This window comes from Sorex araneus, chromosome X (assembly GCF_027595985.1).
Source record: "Sorex araneus isolate mSorAra2 chromosome X, mSorAra2.pri, whole genome shotgun sequence".
Classification (NCBI taxonomy): domain Eukaryota; kingdom Metazoa; phylum Chordata; class Mammalia; order Eulipotyphla; family Soricidae; genus Sorex; species Sorex araneus.
The window spans coordinates 260,941,336-260,965,263 of record NC_073313.1 but is presented as its reverse complement, the minus strand read 5'-3'; the positions used below and the strand labels follow the sequence as shown (position 1 = coordinate 260,965,263).

General features: G+C 45.9%; 1 protein-coding gene across 1 annotated transcript in view; it reads right to left on the bottom strand.

Moving 5' to 3' along the window:
- COL4A3 (collagen type IV alpha 3 chain) overlaps positions 1-23,928 on the bottom strand; it is a 167,651-nt gene that overhangs the window by 74,455 nt on the left and 69,268 nt on the right. Inside the window, exons 2-7 of the mRNA XM_004610850.2 lie at positions 10,722-10,778; positions 8,671-8,760; positions 3,500-3,544; positions 2,345-2,389; positions 1,516-1,578; positions 800-853 (exon numbers count right to left, since the gene is read on the bottom strand). Of these exons, the coding sequence (XP_004610907.2) occupies positions 800-853; positions 1,516-1,578; positions 2,345-2,389; positions 3,500-3,544; positions 8,671-8,760; positions 10,722-10,778 (354 nt within the window). The remainder of the gene's footprint in view (positions 1-799; positions 854-1,515; positions 1,579-2,344; positions 2,390-3,499; positions 3,545-8,670; positions 8,761-10,721; positions 10,779-23,928) is intronic.

The following is a 23,928-nucleotide window of genomic DNA, read 5'->3' as shown; positions in this document are numbered from 1 at the left end:
GCATCCCTCCCTCTGCCCCCACCTCATCTCCTCCACCTCACCCTGTCTCTGTGGCAGGGCATTCCCTTTGGCTCTCTCTCTCCTTTTAGGTGTTGTGGCTTGCATTTAAGTGGCCATCATGTTTGGTCTACAGTCTACTTTCAGCCCGCATTCTCCCATCCCGAGCGGGCCTCTTAGCACCCTTTACTTGGTGTCCCCTTCTCTATCTGAGCTGCCTTTTCTTCCAGCATATGAGCCTGGCTTCTAAGCTGTGGAGTAATCCTCCTGGTACTTATCTCTAGTATTCTTGGGTGTTAGTCTTCCATTCTGTTACTTTGTATTCCACAAATGAGTGCAATCTTTCTATGTCTGTCCCTCTCTTTCTGACTCATTGCACTTAACATGATACTTTCCATGTTGATCCACCTATATGCAAATTTCATGACTTCATCTTTTCTAACAGCTGCATAGTATTCCATTGTGTAGATGTACCAAAGTTTCTTTAACCAGTCATCTGTTCTTGGAGACAACCCCCTACCTGCTGTGCCATCTCTTTGCCCCCTCATCCCTCCCTTTAAGGAATCTAACAGCCTCCGGTACATCTCTGTCACGGATATCTCAAGGACAGAAATGAAGCCTCAACCTGACACCTGAACTTACTGCATTTACTCATGATAGATTTATTCATCCATTCTCCCACTTGATATTGAATTAAAACATTTCCTGTGGTCACGAGGGGTTTCTTCAGAGGGCCTTTCTGAGTGTGCCTTTGACTCTAAGCTGATCTTTGATGACACGAGGGTTACGAATGTGAACCTACCGGGATCCCTGGGTACCCTGATGTTCCTGGAAGTCCGGGGAAGCCTGGCTCACCCTGGAAGACAGACAAAGTTTCTCCTGTGTTTTAATTGTTCCCGAAAGGCCTATTGAAAGAGCTTCTCTCTCTCTTCTCTTCCAACCCTGGTTTGGTCAAGCCAGACAATGAAGCCCAAATTCCTCTGGCTTCTGGCTCCTGAGACTAAAGACAGAAAACCATTATCATAATTGGAAACAGAACTTAAATATGCTAGTTCTCAGAATTTTGCATAGATGGCAAAAGTCTCATTGTGCCAAGAACTTTTTAATTGCTGTTTTCTTGAACTTTAGTAATTAGTTCTTGCATTGTGACCAGGCCAGGGAAGAAAGCACCTGAGTCAACACTGAAACGATCAGTCGTTTTCCAAAAACCCAGTTTATACCCCAAGCTTTAGTTCCTGATTCCCATGCACTCATAACTTCAGATGCAAATAAACGCCCAGTGACTGTCTTAAAGGCAGATTGAGAGAATTTTTCCTTCAGTCTCTCAGAAAGCAAGACAATATAAAGGGAAAATTGGAAAGTTCCTGGATTAATGATTATATTTTTGCCCTGAAGACAAATTCCATTGGTGCTGACTAAAAGAATGTTCCAAGAAATGCTTTGTGCATCTCTCTGCCTCTGCATTTATGCATTCAGCAAAATATTTAGTTGATTGTTTCCAGTGTGAGAGGGACATACCTTGGAACCATTACACCCCGGCACACCAGGAAGTCCATAAGGTCCGGGACGGCCTGGGGTACCCTGGAAAACAGAAGAAGTCTCAAAAGGGAGCCAGTATGACTAGATCCTAGATGAGGTGGCAACAGGAAAGCAAGGTGCAGAAGAAAAGCACAAAGTGATTGTTTCTGCACTTTCTTATTTAAATAGCCGATGCATTTAGGTAGCAATTTAAATAAACCATAGCAAATAAAGTAGACCCACTTAAAATGATCAGGACAGATATTTTAAATAAATGAGAAGGTATTTCTACATAAATGAGTCCCTTAATATGCTGGGGTGGGAGCAGGGCACGGGGGGAGAGGAAAAAGAAGTGAGTAAAGATAACTCTGGGGACTGGAGCGATAGCACAGCGGGTAGGGCATTTGCCTTGCACGCAGTCAACCCGGGTTTGATTCCCAGCACCCCATACGGTCCCCTGAGCACCACCAGGAGTTATTCCTGAGTGCAGAGCCAAGAGTAAACCCCTGTGCATTGCCAGGTGTGGCCCCAAAAGAAAACAAACAAACAAACAAACAAAAAAACTCTGAAGGTTGCTCTGTGCTAATAAACAGAGCAATTCTTTTCTGTTTTCCATTCCAGCCCCCTTTTTGTTCCTGCTATTCTGCTTATTTTTCAGGAAATATGGTTTGATCTGCATATTCTGCAAGTCCACACTTTAATATATTCAGTGCTTCCTCGGAACCATTTTCCATAGGTAGCAAGTTCATCTGGAGTGTTATACTGCCGGCCTTATTAAAACAAGCTGACTTCTCCTTTTTCCCAGTTAAGCATCTTCTCCAGTACTCACTGGAAGTCCGGGAGGACCAGAAAATCCTGGCAATCCAGTTATCCCCTAGAGACAGAAAGAATGACAAGAAAAACACTTAAAAAGCAATCTACACACATAAATGTCTTACCCTGTCCATGGTCCCATCCCAAAACTAACTCAGGGTTGGCTAAAAAAAATCGAGATTTGACAGATCATTGGTCATCTAACATTCACATAACTTTAAAAACTAGATTTTTAGGGGGGCAGTGGCAGAGGCAGAAGAAGGCACACCCAGCTGTGCTCTGGGATTATTCCTGGCTCTGTGTTCAGGAATCAGTCCTGGTGATACTCAGAGGACTACATGCGGTGCCCAGGATTGAACTGGCATGAGCATTGTGGAAGGCAAGTGTCTTACCTGCTTTACTCTCTTCCAGTCCCTCTTATACGTTTCTAAAAGGGCACACTTAGTTGCATTAAAGTACTTCAGTCCTCCATGAAAAATTTCATGGGTGCCAAGGACAGTGGGTACAAGGGCCAGGAGGACTGCCCCATAGCTGGAAGCCTGCTTCATGAGCAAAGGGGAGAAGGCAGATGGAATAGAGAAGAGATCACTGAGAAAATGATGACTGGAGGAATCATTTGGGATGGGAGATGTGTGCCGAAAGTAGATAATGGACCAAACATGATGACCTCTCAGTGTCCGTGTTGCAAGCCATAATGCCCAAAGGTAGAGAGAGAGTATGGGGAATATTGTCTGCCATGGAGGCAGGGGGGGTAGGAAAGGGGTGAATACCAGGGATATTGGTGATGGGGAATGTGCACTGGTGGAGGGATGGGTGTTTGGTCATTGTGTGATTGTATCCCAAACATGAAAGCTTTTAACTAAAAAAAAAATTATGGGTGCTTGTACACATGACCATACTGTATTTATTCTGAATCGACCACATGCAGGCCTTCCCCAACACCCCAACCTCCCAGCTCACCTCCAATAATTCCCTCCTCTTCCCCACCCAACGGATCCTGGTTCCCAACCGAAGCTACAGTTGTACTTCTACCATGATAACTCTGTTTGCCTGTTCTTGACTTTCATCTACCGAGCAAACAGGACGCAATGCTTTCCTTCCTGACACTGCGGAAAGCTCACAGTGCAGACTTCTCACCAAGCCACCGGGTTGAGGTCATCGGACTACTAACCCTTCCGCCTTTGGGACCCGTGAGTCCAGGGATTCCGGGAGAGCCCTAGATCCAAACAGAAATAAACAAAATGTGAACACTCTAGACATTACTTGGCACAAAGAAGAAACCCATCCCCAACAAGTCCTGTTCTGATTCACACATCAGTTTTCCACACGGGATGATTTTTCTTGTTAGCACAGTTCCACCACTTTGCTTGCTCATTGCATTAGAATTAAACAAATCACCAGAATGGACGCACACAAATCCATGCAAATCCTTCTACTCCAAAGGGGGACCTAAGAACTGCATCTTTTTTTTAAAGTTATTTATTTTATTGAATCACCATGTGGAAAGTTACAAAGTTCTCAGGCTTATGTCTCAGTTATACAATGCTCGAACACTCATCCCTTCACCAGTGCCCATATTCCACCACCAAAAACCCCAGTATACCTCCCCCCCCCGCCCCCCCCGCCTGCATAACTGATAAATTTTGCTTCATATTCTCTTTACCTTGATTACATTCCATATTTCAACACAAAACTCACTATTGTTGTTGTTTTCCCCCAAATAAGACAGTCCTACTGCCAAGGAAGCATTTGATAATTAGTTTTCCATTGCTGAGAATGAAAAGATATGAAGTCCCACTGTTCCAAGTATATAACTTTTTTTTTTAACCTTCCCGAGCCACCAAGTTCGTGCCTGCTTAATAATCCTCATAATATGGCGGACACCACACTGCTTCCCCCCCAAAGGGAAATAAAAAACAAGAAAGAGGGATATTTCCCCTCCTCGGCCAGCGTGAGGCTATGGCTTAGTTCATAGTCTAGAGACATGGCTGCAAGCAGTTTCTGGGACCAAAAGTAGTCTAGTTGGCCTCCGGATCCTAGTCGATCAGCAGCAAAGCAGCTGCACAAAAGTGTGGCCACCCGGGTCGAATTTCAGCGGAGTGCACGCCGGTATCAGTCCCGGCCCAAGACTGCCCAAGGGTCCTGCTGTTCCAAGTACATAATTTTTTTCTTTCTTTTTTTTTCTTCCTGAGCCACCAAGTTTGTACCTGCTTAATAGACCTCAGAAATCCAAGACCTAATATCTCTTAATTGTCAGCAATGTGAAACGGTTCCTTTTTAGCAGGTCTGACTTTGGGGGGAAACTCCAAACAATAATAATGAGTTTTTTGTTGAAATATTGAAGGTAATCAAAGTAGCAGCCATGTTTCTAGACTGTGAACTAAGCCATAGCCCCACGCCGGCCAAGGAGAGGAAATATCCTTCTTTCTCGTTTTTTTTTTTTTTTCCCTTTTCGGGAAGAACTGCATCTTTAACAGCACTGCAAGCTGATGAGAGGTGCAAAATTCAGCTCTCCCCCACCTCCAGATCTATTGATTCACAATCTGTGTTTCAAACCGATGAAAAGATTCTTGTATCTCTGAAAAATAGTTCTGTAAAAAAAAAAAAAAGTCCCGCACTACCCAGACAGCTGCTGGGGTCTGATAAGGATGATGGATGCAGGCTAATGAGAGGCCAGAGTGGCAGCCAATATTCCTGGGTTCTGAGAAGCACTTTGTTAGCAAAATGTGCCTGGCCTGCGCAAATGAACACATAGCACGAGTCAGGACTGTCTGAGCTAGAGATTACCTCGCTTGGGTCCCAGGACGGATGCAGATTGAACTCAGAAAGAACACAGTCGGGAGGTCTTGTGTCTTGGGGAATCACCCTAACCAACAATGGTTTTAACGGGTCACTTTCATCTTCTCAGAGCTGTTTCCCTGTCTCGCCCCGGGGGTTCAGTTAGCGTTGGTGTTTTTTGGATAAATGTGAGAAAAGAGTCTTTTGAGACTCCACAGCCAAGGCCGAGGTCTGAGTTCTGCTTCAGCTGGAATTTCCCCCACTCCCCATACCCCTACATCAGCTCCTTCCCCTCCACTGCAGGGCATTAATTATGTTATGCAGAAGGCAGGAGAGTGGTTTACAGGTTTTACTGCCCCACTTTAAATTATATCATGCAGGAAATATCTCACCTGATGATAGGAAATGTATAAGTCTGGAAAATTTGGCAGGTTTTTTTAAAATATTCTTTTATTTTGATTCGGGGGGCCCTACTCTGCTATATTCAGGCTCCGGGATCTCTCTTAGTGGGGCTCACATTGCCTTGTCCCCCTGTCCTACCTCTTGGCCTCAGTTTTTATAATCTTTAGTTGTCTGTCTTTGACATCAGTATCTTTGGTGGGTACGTCTCTAAGCTATTCTTTAAAATATGAGCTCTATAACCACACAGCAAGCACATTTTTATTATATTTTTATTTATTGCTGCTTTACTTTATAAACAAATTTTCATTCAGGACGAAGTCACTGGAGTTCTTCGTGTTACAGGCTTGTTTGTTCTTTGAACATGTATTCCTTTCCTCTCCTCCCCTCGTAGTTTTCTAAATAAACTCCTTTCAACAAAAAATCGTTCTGCTTCACTAAAAATGTTTTGCTAGTGTTTTGGTAAATTAAAAATAGCATCCCCAGGTCCACACGACACACAGGTTTTCGAGATTAGCTTCAGGAAATAGCATGTGACCCATACACATGTTAAATTAAAACCCAACTGAGATACATTTTAAAGATCTAATTGGTCTTATAAATGATTCATGAATCCAGCAGCTTCCTACGTAACAACTATAAAGAAACTCCAAAATACTGTACCAAATGAAAGGAGTTTGTATGCAGAAATAAGATGAGGTAAGAGGGAATTATTTCAGGCTTAAGGAATCTACCTATGGGGGAATAGAGAAAGGTCTTAGCTTTGATTTTCTTGTCTTTGAATAAAGGAAATACCTACCTCACTGCTATTGACCAGAACATTTCATACTTACTAGTTAGGACGCCATTGCTGGGGAAGGTTGAAACCATAATTAAAATACACATTAAGTTTTGGTGGGCTCAGCGCAAGTGACTCCAGTTTGGTGCTGGCTTTTTTTTTTTCCTTTTTGAGTCACAACCAGTGATGCACAGGGGTTACTCCTGGCTCATGCACTCAGGAATTATTTCTGGTGGTGCTTGGGGGACCATATGGGATGCTGGGGATTGAACCTGGGTCGGCCACGTGCAAGGCAAATGCCCTACCCACTGTGCTATCACTCCAGCCCCTATAATCATCCTTTATAACTTACTAGCTGATAGCTTGCTAAGGGCCAGCGACCAGGGGGTGAGCCTGTGAGAGAACATGAGAACACAGGATTTAGTCTGTCTCACGTCCACAGCAGAAGAGACCCGTTAGCAGCTCTTGTGGTGGTTCAGCTTTTGGGCAAATCCACCAGCGTGTTTATGTCCACAAAACCCCTCGGCTGTATGACAGACATCAGGATGCAAGTGTGTCACGAGCACAAACTCTGCCAAGAAAGACTCTGCCAACAACCTGGGTCCCGGAGTTCGAGGAAGTAGTTGAGAAAGAGGAGCCCGGGACAGAGGTGAAGGGTAGGGGTGAAGATGAGAATCAGGGAAAGGAAGATTCCAGAAACAAAGGCAGAGTTGTGCAACTGGAAGAGAGAGTTCCACAGCTGGAAGCAAAGCAGAGGGCTTCAAGTCGCCAATGCCACAAAGTGTGCACTGTGACAGAGGCCACAGAGAGGTCACGGGTCACCTCTGCGGGAGTGAGGTCAGGGGAGAGGAGCCGGGGCAGATTATCTTCTGCTAAGGAGCAAACAGGGGTGGGCCACCGCCAGCATCTTCAGGCGGTTTGTATTGGGGGTTGGGTCACACCCTGTGGTGCTCAGGACTACCTCCTGGCTCTGTGTTCAAGAGTGACCCCTGGTGGCTTTTGTGGGACTCTAGGCCGTGACAGGGATCAAATCAAGGTTGGCCTCTTGCAAGGCCTCTTGGCTTTTCCCTGTACTGTTTCTCTGGCTCCATCAACTGGCTTTTGTGTTTGTCTGCTTTTAAAAAGAAACTACCAGGCCAGAGCGATAATACAGCAGGTAGGGCGTTTGCCTTGCATGGCGCCAACCCAGGGTCAATTCACAGCATCCCATATGGTTCCCAGAGCACCGCCAGGAGTAATTCCTGAGTACAGAGCCAGGAGTAACTCCTGAGCATCTCCAGGTATGATTCAAAAAACACCTGAGAAAGAAAGAAAGGAAGAAAGGAATAGAGAAAGAAAGAAAGAAAGAAAGAAAGAAAGAAAGAAAGAAAGAAAGAAAGAAAGAAAGAAAGAAAGAAAGAAAGAAAGAAAGAAAGAAAGAAAGAAAGAAAGAAAGAAAGAAAGGAGGGAGGGAGGGAGGGAGGGAGGGAGGGAGGGAGGGAAGGAAGGAAGGAGGAAGGAAGGAGGAAGGAAGGAAGAAAGAAAGAAAGAAAGAAAGAAAGAAAGAAAGAAAGAAAGAAAGAAAGAAAGAAAGAAAGAAAGAAAGAAAGAAAGAAAGAAAGAAAGAAAGAAAGAAAGAAAGAAAGAAAGAAAGAAAGAAGGGAGGGAGGGAGGGAGGGAGGGAGGGAAGGAAGGAAGGAGGAAGGAAGGAGGAAGGAAGGAGGAAGGAAGGAAGGAAGGAAGGAAGGAAGAAGGAAGGAAGGAAGGAAGGAAGGAAGGAAGGAAGGAAGGAAGGAAGGAAGGAAGGAAGGAAGGAAGGAAGGAAGGAAGGAAGGGTAGAGGGAGGGAGGGGGAGGGAGGGAGGGAAAGGAGGAGGGAAGAAAGGAAGAAAAGAGGGGAGGGAGAAAGGGACGAAGGGAGGGAGGAAGGAAGGAAGATTAAAAATTAAAAGAAACAACCAAGAAAAGAAGGACAGGAAGAACATGGTGATCCTTTGGTTGTAGCATCAGAAAGACTGAGAGGAAGTGGGACATTATTGTGGGGTGGAAAATGCCCATTGAATGATGGAAAGAGAAGCCAGCAGGGAAGGGGAAGCTGAATATCCCGAGCAGGAGAGCAGGACCAGGCCTGCTGGAAGAAGACTCACGCAGGGACCCAGAGCAGGGGAAGAGAGGCAAGTGCCTCGTGGGGGGAGCTAGGCGGGGAGGCCCAGGTGGCACAGCGACTGTGCAGCTGGGAACTAAGAGCAGGGCCGGGAGCAGACGCTGACCCCTTGCACGACCTCCAAGCGGGGTGCGGGGAAGACGTCCAGGCGGACACGCGGGATGGCCTTGAGGTTTGCAGCAGCGCTGATGGGAGCGGGAAGTTTACGCTGGCCGGGGATTTCCCCAAGCTTCCAGGAGACATACCTTGGGTCCCCGGAGTCCAGGCAGACCTTCAGGACCCGGAAATCCCTTCTGGCCGGGAGGCCCTGCAGGTCCGGGCAAACCTTGCTCTCCCTGTTCAGAAAAAGAGCAGAAACACACAGAAGGACTGGGTGATAACGAAACACCCACAGCCATCTCTCTCTCTCTCTCTTTTTTTTAAAATAACATAACAACATCTTGCTTTTCTTTGTGTTGGATTAGAAACTAATTAGTTCTCAGCAGCGAGGCACAACGAACTGCTGGGGAGGGTTTGTCTCTGCCCTGCAGTGTGTTGTCGAGGCACCGTCTCCGTGCGCGGAGCCAATCCGAGGAGTGTGGGGAGGGAGGGACGAGGAATGAAGGGCAAAGCCCAGGGAGAAAGAAGGGGATTAATAACTGGATTTACTGGGGTGGAAAGGAAAGGGAGGCAAGGCAGGAATGTTTGGGGAATGTGCACTATTGTAGGCAGCTTGAAAAGAACAGTATGTGGGCACTGAGTTGGGTCCCTCTCTGGATTACCCAGGAATGAGTCACTCAGCCTGCAGAGATCTCAAAAGTGGCCTAGTCACCGCCAGACTCTGGATTTAGAGTCTGCTCACAGGGGCCAGAGCTAACAGTACCGCCGGGCGAGTACTGACCTTGCACTTTGCTGACCTGGGTTCCGTCTCCCGCATCCCATAGAGTCCCCGAGCACTGCCAGGAGTGATTCCTGAGTCACCCCTGAGCATTGCTGGGGGGCAGCCACAAAGCAAAACAAAACAAAATCTGCTGACAGGTCACTGCCTTCTGGAAATGACCAGGTGGGTGTGAGTGAGTCTCCTGAGGGAGGTGCTTTGGCCAAAGAATTCTCCTCCCTTGGAGGTGATCCTGGGAACTACTCTGTTTTGTGGGCGTGGCCCATATCCAGCTGTGCTCAGGGGTTACTCCTGGCTCTGTGCTCAAGGTTATTCTTGGCAGTATTTTTGGGGCCCATGTATGATTGAGGACTGAACCGGGGTCTGCTGCTGTACTATCTCCCCGGCTTCCAGCGTCTACTTTAAACAGGAAAGGTCCGTGGTTGATTCAGTTTAGCCATAAACAAGCAAATTATAATCTAAATTATAATGTGATTTTAGTAATTTCACACTGTGCAGTAAAAATATAGTGAAATATTTTTTCTAGATTCCCCTCAATATTGAATTACCATCACAGATTCTAGAACAGCATTTTGCCTGTGTCAGGGGTTCACTGAATGCATCTTCAGGGCAAGAATAAATGCAGTTTTCTAATGTACTTCTGAATGTACCATATCATAGATGTAGGAGAAAATAGGAAACTAACATGAATTATATAACTTAAATATGATCATCATCATAATCATCGTATGTTATATGTAAATAATCTTATCTAAGAAAACTTAAAATATAATTTTTAAAAATGATTTCTAAGTAGACTTCCGTCGCTGTTACTAAACAATTTATCTCTGAGGAAACTAAGAATAAACCTTAGCTCTGACTGTCTTGGTTATCACAAATTACCTGTCAATGGAGCAAATTTATGCGATTTCATGGCATTCCTTCCCCCACCCACCCCTTACACACACACACACACACACACACACCCACACACCCCACCTTAAATTTACAACACTGAATTTTGGTCTCAGTCAAGCGTGCTGCTTCTAGATTATACCACCAGAGGGCGCTTTCACACCAATGCTGCAGGAAAAGAGGCTGTTTCAATGTTTATCTTATGCAAAGTAAGCAAATCAACTTGTTTTCAGCTGTTTGCTAGTGGTTAACAAACGGGGTATTTATACATAGACATTTCTTATGCGCTTTCTTTTTTGCTCACTTGCTACTTCTTTTCAGCCCTAGCGAGTTATAACACCAGTATTTACAAAGTATAAGCAGCTTCAGAGAAGATATGGTTTCCGGCATTTATGACTATACTTTAAAATTGAACTTGGAAAAACGGAAGGACAAGGAGTTTCTTTCTTTCTGTTGCTAATAAGCAAGAGTGTGAATTACTCAGAACCCTAGAGCGTTTCTGCAGCCACGTGCAAGTGGATTTACCTTCTCCCCTTTGGTGCTTCCGCAGAAACACTGGCCTTTGTCTTTGCAGATGCAGCCCTAGGAGGAAGCAAAGAGAGAGATTTTGTGTAAATGCCATTTAATACTCGTGCCTGAGCCCAGTTCAGTCCCCAGCACTGCATAAGATCTCCTGAGTACCGCCAGGAATGACCGCTGAGAATCTCTGGTTGGGGTCTGCCTGTGGTCCCACATCCCCCAAAGTTGCTAACAAACTAAACAAACAAATAAAGGAAGTTTAATGAGCACCATGGCAGCAGGCAAGAGCAAACACACTTTTGTGCTCTGGAATACTCAACAACTTTTCCTTTTATTTTTATTTAAATTATTTTTTATTGAATCACCATGTGATAGACCATTACAAAGTTGTTCATGGTTGGGTTTTTCAGTCATACAGGGTTCTTACACCCATCCCTCCACCAGTGTACATTTAGCAGCATCAATGTTCCCATTTTCCCTCCCCCCAGCCAGTTCCTCTCCACCAGTCTGCCCTGCCTCTATGGCAGTTACTTTTCTTCTCTCTCTCTCTCTCTCTCTCTCTCTCTCTCTCTCTCTCTCTCTCTCTGTGTCTTTCTCTTTCTCTGTCTCTCCCTCTTTCTCTCTCTTTCTCTCTGGGTATTGTGGTTTGCAGAACAGACACTGAAAGGTTATCCCGTATATCCCTTTACCTACTTTCAACATTCAGTTCTTATCCAGTATGATCATTTCCAGCTATCAACGTCATACTGGTCAACAACTTTTCTCACAGAGGCATGGGGTGCTGTGGCAATAACACATCAGGAGAAACAGCAGAAGAATCAGGTGTCATGGCCTGTAGCAGAGATGGCTGAAGAGTACCCATCGCTTTTGCTGTATTTATGAAGATGGATTCCTCCATCATTTTTGTACATGTGGAGGACGAAGTTGGCTCCCCAGTGTTTTCAGAATAAGAGATACGGAATTGCCCTGGGTGCAGGCAGGAAGACGGCAGAAGCTCAGGACGCTGCCTCTGGGTGGTGTGTGTGGAGTCTTTGCTGTCAGAATCCTCTACAGGAGATGCCGCCATTTTCTTTTTCTCAAATAATGGCTCAAGACTTTAAAAAAGTCAATATCTGGGTGTCTTTATTTATCGTATCTATTTATTTGGGGGCCACACCCAGTGGTGCTTAGGACTTAATCTTGGCTTTGCGCTCTGGGATCACTCCTGGCAGCGCTCAGGGGACCTTATGGGTGCTGGAGATTGAACCTAGGTCAACCATATGCAAGGCAAGGGTCCTGTCCGCATGCTCCCTCTTTGGTGCCCCGTTCCCATGAGTCTTTAGAGAGAACACATGAATGAACTTACGCCAGCCTGAAAATGTTTTTATTAAGAAAACCGCAAAAGTCATTTCCAAAGTTTGTTAATTCTTAGCTTGTCTAACCAGTCTTTTGGAAGCCCCTGCGCTCACACCTTGGCACATGCCAATGTCAGTTAAGGTCAACTTTGAAAGCCTTCTGTGCCAGAAGAGAGACAAAGAGAAAAATAGTTGAGAACAGTGGCTTGTGGGTGTGTTTGGCCACATATTTTATGGCTATATAATTATCTCCTTTGCCCTTGTTTCTGTCTTCAGATTAGTGGCAACCAAAGATTAGCTTGTCTTCTTGGACAGAAAAAAAAAAAACAAATGAAACAAACTTAATTGACAATGGAACTAGTGCAAGCCCAGGAGATATGATGGCTACTTGGTAGGAAAATGAGAAAGACATTACTTCAGATATTCCCATGGGAGGCTCCCTTTGTGCCATTAAAATCAAAACATACAAACAGAACTATCTTTAATTGAATATATTTCCTTAACTCAGAGCCTGAGGTGATGTTATCATTCAAGCAGGGGTGAGGTGGTCATTCTTAGCCCATTTTCGCAGATCCTCCTGTATTCAAACATTCCGACCGATAGGAATGGAAAGCAGTGGGCAGGGAAGAGTAACTTCTCAAAGGTTTGCATCATGGACAAGTTTTAGAAGACAAAATTTTTTCCCATTTTCCTTGCATATCTCTAGTGTCATTAGGTCATATCATGACTTCACTATCTTGATCTTGTCTTTCTAGGGTTCTTTGGCCCTTCTCCAATTTATTTTGTCATTGTTGCAGCAGAGGGCCAGAGTTCATGTTTTCTTACAGTTAAGTAGTAGTCCATGGGTCACACACCCCACAATTTCATCATTCATTCACCGTCACTGGATACATTTGAGTTATTTCCATATCTTGCTACTGCATATAGTGCTGCAATCAACGTACTTGTGAATATCTTTATAAAAGTCCCTATGTATATTTTGGCTGGAGTGATAACACAGCGGATAGGGTGTTTGCCTTGCACGTGGTCGACCTGGGTTCTATTCCTCCATCCCTCTCGGAGAGCCTGGCAAGCTACCAGAGTATCCCGCCTGCACAGCAGAGCCTGGCAAGCTCCCCGTGGCATATTCAATATGTCCAAAACAGTCACAACGGGTCTCACAATGGAGACATTACTGGTGCCTGCTTGAGCAAATTGATGAACAACGGGATGACAGTGCTACAGTGCTACAATGTATATTTTACTTTAGGTGCTGGGATTTAGTATGTCGTTACTGGTAGAGTTTTATACATGCAATGTTCCAGTTGCCTCAGTGTTCCCCTCCCCATTGCCTCAGTGTACCCCCAGCCCCTTTCTCCCTGAGGGTCGCCCACCTGCACCCCCACCTTGGCAAGCTCAGTTCTGTAGACCAGTTCTCAGGTTCAATTGCCTTTGGCTATTTGCTATTCTCTTACCATATTTCTTTATTTTTAAGTTTTTATTTTATTGAATCACCGTGAAAAAAATACAAAGCTTTCAGGTTTAAGTCTCAGTCATATAATGATTAACCCCCCATCCCTTCACCAGTGCACATGTTCCACCACCAAGAACCCCAATATACCCCTCTCCCACCCAGCCCCCACCTAAGTCACTAATGATTTTCACTTTATTCTCTCTGTACTTTGAATACATTCAATATTTAAATAGAGAACTCACTATTATTGTCTGGAATTTTCCCCCAACAATCAGGCCTGCTGAAAAGGCATCATTTAATAATTTCTTTTCATTGCTGAGAATGAAGACTCTATGAGTCGCGGCCGCGCGGTTTTGGATTTCTGATATTTTAGCTCAGTTCACAGTCTAGATGCATTTCTGTAAGAAGCCGCTCTGGGTTCCAAAATGGGTTAGAAGACCTCTGGGATCATAGTCCTTAGGAGCAGAGGGTCCGTTTTGCACAAAGCAGCTCCGGATCTTATCTGGGCCGAGGGCGTGCCGGTAACGCTCCCTTCCCATGATCGCCTATGAGCCACAACCCTGCAAAACTCATACCTCTGGGTTGGGAGTCTTAGAAGGTGGCTCTAGCCACGTTCTTACCATATATCTTTACATCTCACATATGTGAGGCCCTCGTGTGTGTCTCTCCAGATTCCTAACCGTCATGACCCCCGTAGCCTAAAGTAGACTGTGACAAAGAGGTTGCTAGTGGAGTGTGGCCCCCTGGACCAGCCGCATCAACACCGCCAGGAGCTTTGTGGGAAACACCAACCCTCTGTCCCTGGCCAGAAGCAGGCACCGGAAACCCTGGGCAGGGGCGGGGGGGGGAGTCCTCCATCATTTTTTAATGGATCTTCCACTGCTCTACATGCACACCAAAAACTCCCAGCTGGTAGATAATGCTCATTCTTTACAGACACCCGGACACTTGAGCATCTTGAACACCAAATTTTTTTTTAATTTTATTGAATCACTATGAGATAGTTACCAGCTTTCATGTTTGGGTTACAATCTCACAATGATCAAACACCCATCTCTCCACCAGTGCATATTCCCCACCACCAATATCCCGGGTATATCCTCCCTTTCCCACCCTCCCCCTGCCTTCATGGAAGACTATTTTCCCCATACTCTCTTTCTACCTTTGGGCATTATGGCTTGCAACACAGATACTGAGAAGTCATCATGTTTGGTCCATTATCTACTTTCGGCATGCATCTCCCATCCCGACTGATTCCTCCTGCCATCATTTTCTTAGTGATCCCTTCTCTATTCCATCTGCCTTCTCCCCTCCACTCACGAAGCAGTCTCCCAGCTATGGGGCAATCCCTCTGGCCCTTGTATCTACTGTCCTTGGGTGTCAGCCTCATGTGATGTTATTCTATACTCCACAAATGAGTGCAGTCCCTCTATGTCTAGCCCTCTCTTTCTGACTCTTTTCACTTAGCATGATGCTCTCCATCTTTATCCATTGATAAGCAAATTTCATGATTTCATCTCTCCTAACAGCTGCATAGTATTCCATTGTGTAGATGTACCAACATTTCTTTAACCAGTCATCTGTTTTAGGGCACTTGGTCAAACACCAACGTGCGGCCAACTTTGGGGGAGAGATATTATTTGCCCTCTCATTCTGTGAGAGTAGCGAGGCCTGGTGTCTCCTCTTTGAAAGGGTGCTTTAGGCACTGGGTTGAGAGCCAAACCTGCCCCAAGCCCCTAGGTTGACATCTAGGCATCTAGTGATATCCCAAGGTGGAAGGAGCAGAATGCACCTCCCACTGAAAGTCGGGGGGTGGGGGGTGAGAGGGGAGGAGGGAGGAGCAAGATGTCAGAAAAGAAAGCGGCAGTTCTCCTGCCTAGAAACCTATTCAGGCAAGGAAGCGCCACCTAGGGAGTCCCAAGGCCGGAAGACAAGGATAGAGTCAGGTCACCACTTCCAAATGGACTGAGAGCATCTCTGAATCTTCTGTCACGCAAGACCTATATTCTATCCCACAGGGAGGGGTATCCCCTAAGCCCTGGGAAGATGCACAGAGGTCAAGAAACAGAGTTTATTTTAGACAGAGTTCAGGGGCAAAGCAATTTATACAGACTTGCTTATATGAGTAGCCAGCGACAAGGGATCCCTGAGAGCAGAGGCAGGTGTAAGTCCTGAGCATCACCAGGTGTCACTGTCACTGTCATCCCCTTGTTCATCAATTTGCTTGAGTGGGCACCAGTAACGTGTCCATTATGAGACTTGCTGTTACTGTTTTTGGCATATCTAATATGCCACGGGTAGCTTGCCAGGCTCTGCTGCGCGGGCAAGATACTCTTGGTAGCTTGCCAGGCTTTCGGGGAGGGATGGAGGAATCAAACCCAGGTCGTCCGTGTGCAAGGCAAACACCCTACCACTGTGCTATCACTCCAGCCCATCACCGGGTGTAGCCCCCCCAAAACAAACAAAAAACTTTTCCAACCAGTGTCCCCTAGAATGTCATTTTAGCATTTATGTTTCTGAAATTTATTATTTGATATTGAATTCATTCAGTCTGTGGCATTAATGAATGCAACCAGTGGAAACGACGAACCCTCGGCAATGGTTAAACTCCCTGGGGCAAGGGCAGGGATGGGCATGAGCTTGGAGAAGGTGCAGTGGGCAGTGGGCATCAGCTAGTGTGCTGTGGAGAGGGTAACAAGAGCTCGGGGCATCCTGTAGTCGGCGTATCCCAGGTTTACTGTCCCGTCTGCTCAGACGTACCCATATCTACTCATCCACGGCAGGTCAGCCCTGTGGGCAAGACCTCAGTACCAGGCCTGGTGGTGTTTCTATGCCCAGGTTAGCTGAACCAGTCTGACACAGCTTCAGCATTAATTCCGGTGAAGTCGGTCAGGCCTGGCCCGGCTGAGTTCTGCACAGTCAGATAGATGCAGGGGGCTCAGAGTGGGAACGGATTTGCTGACCCAGGTGTATGCAGCTGGCGGAATGAATGCAGTGTGATGGCCCCGGGCAGGGCCCTGGATGCCCAGCTGCCTTCGGAGACCCAAGCGCTGCCATGGGCTTCTGTGGAGAACCGAGAGCACTGAGGCACTGCCCTGCCGGCGGAGGGCAGAGACGGTGAGACCCGTGCCAAGATCATCACGTCCCTTGTGGAAATAAATGTTCAGATTTGCGAACGTGATTTTGTCACTTCAAAAATCAAATTTAGTATTTGACAAAAAAAAAAAGCAGTGGTCCTATCTCCATTTTCTTTGCATTGGAGTCATCCTTTGAATCGACTTTTTGAAACACTGTGATTAGGTTAATGGGCCCACGATTGTTCACATGCTAAAACATTTTAAAAACCAGCGTGGCCAAATGCTACTCACCGTTAAGAGCCTGGGACTGGCAGATATCTCCCAAGCAATGTTTTAATGAGTTTCTCCTCTTCCATTGATAAAGTGCTTTTAGTTTCCATAAACCGTAATGAAGTAAGAAATTATTTCTTAAGAACAGAAACTTCTTAATAATGACTTAATGGCTTTTCTCCCCTTGCTAACCATTAACACAGCAGGAAATGACCCAAGGTGACATAATGCTTTCCTACTTTTGCATATTATTATTAGTATTTTGTCCACCCTTAAATTTTTATTTTTATTCCCCCCTCCCATTTTCATTCGGGCACTGTGATTTATAATCACAGGATTTCTGGCATAGAATGTTCCAGCACTACACCTGCCACTAGATTATGAATGTCCCTACACCAATGTCTCAAAGTCCCCTTCCACCCCACTCCTTTGGAAAACTCACTCTGTAGGTGACACTCAGGGTCTGTGACCAGGAGACAACTCTCAAACTTGTGCATGTTAAATAGTTAAACTTTCGAGGATTCTCTTTTTCACAGTCACATTCATTATCTATGATCTAACCAAGGATACAACACATTTTGGTGACATGAAGTCTAAGTAAAGACTTAGAAGGCCAGATTTCATAGGCCTTCAGCAGAATCAATAAATACAGGATTAATTGGCAGATTTGGTGTGAGCGGCTGAAAAGTGCTTGTGTGTGTGTGCCTCTGTGTGTGTGTGTGTGGTGTGAGTGTGTGTGAGAGTATGCGTGTATGTGTGTGGTGTGTATGTGTGTATGTTGTATGTATGTGTGTGGTGTGTGAATGTGTGTGAGCATGTGTGTATGTGTATGCATTGTATGCGTGTGTATGTGTTATGTGTGTATGTGTGTGGTGCGCATGTGTGTATGTATATGTGCTATGTGTGTATGTATTGTGTGTATGTGTGTGTATGTGTGTGTGTTGTGTGTGTGGTGTGTGATGGTGGGGGTTGTGTTGAGTCACACTCAGCTTGCTCAGTGCTAACTCCTGGCTCTGTTTAGGAACCAGTCTTGGTAATGCTGGGGTTTGCCCCTGTATTATCCCTCCAACCCCCTCCACCAAAAGGTGCATTTGTGAATTCACACAACATAACTTCCAGTACCCGCTAATGATACTATTAGAGGACCCCGAATCTCTGAATCTATTAGTGGATCAACCAAATGTTATTTGTATGTGCGTGTCATTGTGGTTTTGGTCTACACAATAGTATCACTCGCTTATAGTGAAGGGCGCCAACCAGGCATCTTCTGAGAGACCCTGCGCTTTTGGGCCCCTGGCAGTAGTGAGCAGGTTCTGGTCACGGGGGCGTCAGATTGCCTGTCCTCAAGACCTGCCACCGCCAAGTCCCCACCTGTGTGACTTAAGATCTCGAGTGCCACAGTTTCCACATCTGAAAAGGAGTCAAAAGCGTTGGTAGTGGGAAGGGTCTGCGACAAGTCCATAGGGTCAGACTGGGGGCTCTGAAGAAAACGAGAGTCTGTCCCACTCAAACATGCCTTTTTGATACTAAAATGATTTGAGCACTTGATACTAAAATGATTGAGCAGTGGAGAAACGGTAAGTATCAAAATGCCCCCCTGGTCTGCAGGAACTATATATTCTCCTCTCACTGGAGACCCCAGAGGCAGCTGCCAATCATCTTTGTTGAAACAAACTCTTTCATTCCCAGTGACTTCCGCACATTTACTGCCCCAAGCACAAACCCCTTTGTCTCAGCAATTCTTCACAAATGTGTCGTTTGTGTGAAGCCGAGATCTTGCTTTCCACTCTGGTTATATCTTCTTGGGGACTTTGTCCTGTGAACGTGCCCATGTTTTGGTAAAAAGTGAATAAACATATGTGCTTTTTCTCTTGTCAACCCATCTTTGTGTAAATCTCGGAAGTAGGAGTCTACAAGGTAGTACAGTGGGGAAGGCGCTCGCCTTGCATGTGGCCCACCCTGGTTTAATCCCTGGCATTGCCCATGGTCTACTGAACACTTCCAGGTGCAACCCCTGAGCCCAAAATAATGATACTCATCACTGTCACTGTCACCGACATCCCACTGCTCATCGATTTGCTCGAGCGGGTACCAGTAACGTCTCCATTGTGAGACTTGTTACTGTTTTTGGCATATCGAATACACCACGGGTAGCTGCTGGGCTCTCCAAGAGTCAGAGGAATCGAACCCAGGTCAGCCACGTGCAAGGCAAACACCCTACCCATTTAACTGTGCTAAACACTGTGTCTAGCTGTGCTAAACAATTTGCAGGAAATCTTACAGTCTTGCAGCAAGAAACTGAAACAATAATTCTCATACAAAGCCAGGCCATCTCAGAGGAAGGACGACAATCTTGTCCTCCCACTCCAGCTGTTACAGTCCCCCCCAGCCCCCGCACCCCCGTGGACTTTCACTAAACTGTCATTGATATGGACCCTTCCACATTCATCAGTCATTGACCTTATTGGACAAGGTCGCTAGACTGTAAGAACGAACCACTCTGCACAATATTTTTAGATCCTCCCCTGGCAGGCAGTTAAAAAAAAAAAGGAAAGAAAGAAAAAAGGTTCTTTTCCTCTTCAAAATAATTGAGGCGCTAACGGGGCTGTTTCACGTTGCACCCTGCAGGACACACGCCTAGGAAGTTCGTTACGAGTTTATAGGTCAGGAGATCATTTCCAAACCGTCTCGGCTTTTCCTCCCTGCCAGTTTCTGTCCCTCTGCCTGAAATGGGCTGGGCAGCCCCAGGCCTGCCTGGGTGAGTCTGGGCGGGGGGGGGGGGGGGGGGGGGGTTGGCTTTGTTCAAAGCCCATTTACACTTCACTGAGCCCCTCTGTTGGGCCCACATCAGGATTTTGATCCTCTGGCAAGCCAATAGCCAGAGGCAGAAAATCTGAGCTTGTGAAAAGAAGAGCTGAACCAGGGGGGAGATGCTGCCAGGCAGACTCCCACGCTCTCCTAGTGGCCCCTCCACAGCCCTGGGCAAGGGACCCTCCGCCAGTGTCCCACGCCCCCCAGGGCAGGAGGAAGGGAGGAAGACTCCAGGCTGCTGCTTCACCATCCTGCCCAGCACAGCCAGCTCAAAGCAACTGCCACTTTCTCTCTCTCCGCTCCTGTCCAGAGACACCGCCAAGTCTAGACATCGGAACCAGCCACCTGCTGTGGGTTTTCTGGATGACAGCAGGCATTTGGGTCACTGATGCTGACAAAAGAGGGCGGCGAGCAGAGGGCCCCAGGAAGTCAGCCATGCAGAAGGAAAGTCTGCCCGTTTTGCATAAAGCCCGGAGTGGTATTTCGTGGAGTAATCATTAACCGTGGGTTCTTGCCCCTTCCGGCCTTGGAAGGTCTGGCATTCGGTAGCACCCAGAGGTCCTTTGTCATCCGTGCCAGGTTAATAGACTCTACCCTCGAGGTGATGAGGATGCTGCAAAGGCAGTGAAATTGACAAGAATGCTGGGGAGGAAGTGAAATTTATTTGATAATGACAGGGGCAGTTACCAAGTTTAAAGGCAGACTGTGCAAGACCCATCTCGGAGGGGCTGGAGTGATAGCACAGCAGGTAGGGTGTTTGCCTTGTACGCAGCCAACCAGGTTCGATTCCCAGCATCCCATATGGTCCCACAAGCACCGGCAAGAGTAATTCCTGAGTGCAGTGCCAAGAGTAGCCCCTGTGCATCGCCCGGTGTGACCCAAAAAGAGAAAGAGAGAGAGAAAAAAGACCCGTCTCAGACTTTCTGCTTTGGGTGTAATCTTCTTTATACCTGATACCTGTTCTGGGTGCTACTGTTAAGAGTTTCTAGATAGAAAAGGGGCATGAACCCTCAAAGTGTGACCTACAGCCAATAAGTCATGATGGTTCACTGTTTCCTGCCTTGCTAAGCTGCAGAGAACATGGGGATAGGAATAAACCTCCCTTCTTGTTTATTTCCCCAGGATGTATCAGGGGGAGGTATTATGTGGAGGTCCCTGGTGTCTGATCAGGGGTCAGCTTATTACTGCATCCACAATCAACAACATCCAGGATGTTTGTGTACAGCCTGTGACATAAGAACATGGGTCTTCTGTTTTCAGATAGAAGTGATGGGTTGGGGGAGGTCATAGAAAAATAATCACTGTCACTGTCACTATCATCCCCTTGCTCATTGATTTGCTCAGAGTGGGCACCAGTAACATCTCCATGTGAGACTTGTTGTTACTGTTTTTGGCATATCGAATACGCCATGGGTAGCTTGCCAGGCTTGGCCATGTGGGCAAGATATTCTCGGTAGCTTGCCGGGCTCTCTGAGAGGGGTGGAGGAATCCGGGTCGGCTGCGTGCAAGGCAAACACCCTAATCCACTGTGCTATCGCTCCAGCCAAGAAAAATAATGACAGTCATTATAATAATAAAGTAATAATGTGACCATTGCATGAACTTCACATTTCAGTGTCTGCAATTAAAGTTTTCTATTTTCCCAATAAAAAGGCACGTGTGTGCTGGTGTATTTCTCTCCTGGCATGTGGACATCAGGACAATAGCTTTTGATTTTGCCCCTGGTCCATCGAAACTGAAATGGTTACCATCTGAGTCTTCATCAGAAATGCTTGGTGGAAGTGATCTTGATGATAAAACAATGATGTGGAATTAAAATATATAGTCTCCTGAGATATAAGGTGTGTGGAAAATTAATTTGGGGCTGGAAAATGAAAACTTTTCAAAAATGAAGACCAGTGTCGGATGGTCTTCTGCTCCTTGCATTAGGTTAGGGCAGTCACTGACTTTTCCACCCACAACTCTTTACTCCCAGACCCCTCATTCTGTAGGAAAAGTGCTTGTAAAGGAAGCAAGTCAATGCTTCTTTGAAAGGAAAGCAAATAGTCTTGACCTTACAGAAAGTCTCAGCTCTATTCACACAACTCACTTTCCTTGGTCTGATCATGTCTGTCGTGGTTCACACAGGCTTGACTTTGTGCGGCCCCCACTGCCTTCTTTCAGTGCCTCTCCAATCCCCACCCCTCTGTGAGCCACTGTTGGCACAGTGACCAACTGATGCAGGAGTTTCTCTCCACGAGGTAGGGATGAGCTCATATCTACAGCGTTTTACACAGTAATGAAGCATTTTTTAAACTCCGTCTTGTAACAGACACATCCCAGGAACCACAGCATCTTTAAGCATGCACACACACACACACACACAGAATTGTTCAAATGGTAGAAAACTCAAACTCAGGACCAATAGTTTGGAGTTTGAGGAGAAGCTGCCCTCTATCCTGCGATCATGTTCCTTCATCACTTCGATTCCTTGGTACGTGGCTGACTGTACTGATCACTACTAACAAACCTAAAGTGAATTTAAAAGTTTAACGTTTTGCAACCTGGGATTCAGGGGGAATTGGGAGTTTTTTCAAACTGAGCAGTGAAGGACAGGTTACACATTTCAAGGAAAAAAATCCATGTGGTATCTGGGAATCTAAAGGTATGCATAATGGAATATACCAAGGGTTAGCCATAAGACAAGGATGCTTTTCTAAAAGTATGGCCATTTTGGATTTTAGGAAAGACTCTAGTGCATCAGTATTATTATGAATAATAGCACTGTAAACACTGTCTGTGTACTGTCGTCCTGTTGTTCATCGATTTGCTCGAGCGGGCACCAGTAACATCTCCATTGTGAGACTTGTTGTGACTGTTTTTGGCATATCAAATATGCCACAGGTAGCTTGCCAGGCGTGATAATCTCAGTAGCTTGCGAGGCTCTCTGAGAGGGATGGAGGAATAGAACCCAGGTTGGCTGCATGCAAGGCAAACACCCTACCCACTATGCTATTGCTCAACAGATAGAAAAAAAATATACTTCTCTTTCTATGTGAGTTCATTTAGAAAGAGGGTCGATAAAAGCATTTTGCATGTTTTTCAAAACCAGAATAAGGTGATGGCTAAAGAATTGTAATGGATCGACCCACAAGACAAGGAAAGGAAGTGCAAAGACAAAATGAACCTGTAGTGTGGGTTGCTTATTGGAAGGCGGAAGTAAGTGGGAGTTTTGAAACAAGTAAGAGAGCACTGTTGCAGGTTGCTTTGAAACACATTCTCTGTTCCACTAGAGAATGTTGAAGGACAAGGAGAGGCATGGAGTGAAAATACAAGATAAGTGTTTCCGGGGTTCAAACTGTGATGATGACACAAAGCAGTGAAGGGGATGGTGCAGTCTAGGTGCCCACTCTCACTCGGAATCTGGCCCTGGAACCCAATATGGCACATGTATCCAGAAACGCTCTTTGATCACCTGTCAGATTGGGGTAGTGCAGATTCCCCTTGGGACACAGCTCCCAAGGGGCAGGCACAAAAGGAAAAACAACAAATGCTGGAGTATAGATGTATGCAGCTTCCCACCAGACCCAAGGTCCCTCAGGCCGACCTCCAGACCCACAAGCAGATAATGCCACACCACACAAGACTGAGCAAGAGCAACAGAATGGGAGAGATGAGATGCGTGTGACTCCGACTCTCTCGTGGTGACTGGGTGAAGTCAGCTATCTTGTTGAGTCAAGGAGCCAGTGGAGAAGGATATATAAGGAGAAACTGAGGCCCAGGACATCAATTCTCACATGAGGAGTCATACCAGGGGGTCCTCTAGCTGGTCCATTCCTTCTTGAAGAAATTCCACCTTAAGAATTCTTAATTAATTAATTAATCAATCAATCAATCAATCAATTAATTAATACCACCTTAAGAGACTTTGGCAGACCCGCCTCACTATGTCTCACAGTCATAATAGAGGGGCCCAACTAAAAGGAAACATTGGCTGCACAGGATGAATGGGCAATCTTTCCAGAAAAGAGCACGGAGAGAAAGAAGTTTAGGCTTGCTCTTTCAAATTCTTGTTCTCTCTAGAACACATGTCTATTTCTCTATGGATGTTTTGCACTGTGGAAAAGCCTGTATTGTCTCTTTTTCTCCCCTCACATCTTTGTAAACAAATTTCTTTCAATAAAAAACTCTCTTGATTTACCGAGAGTGAGGAGAGAGAGAGAGAGATAGAGAGAGAGTGAGAGAGAGAGAAGTAAGAAATAAAGACAAAAAGACTGAGAATTGAGGAT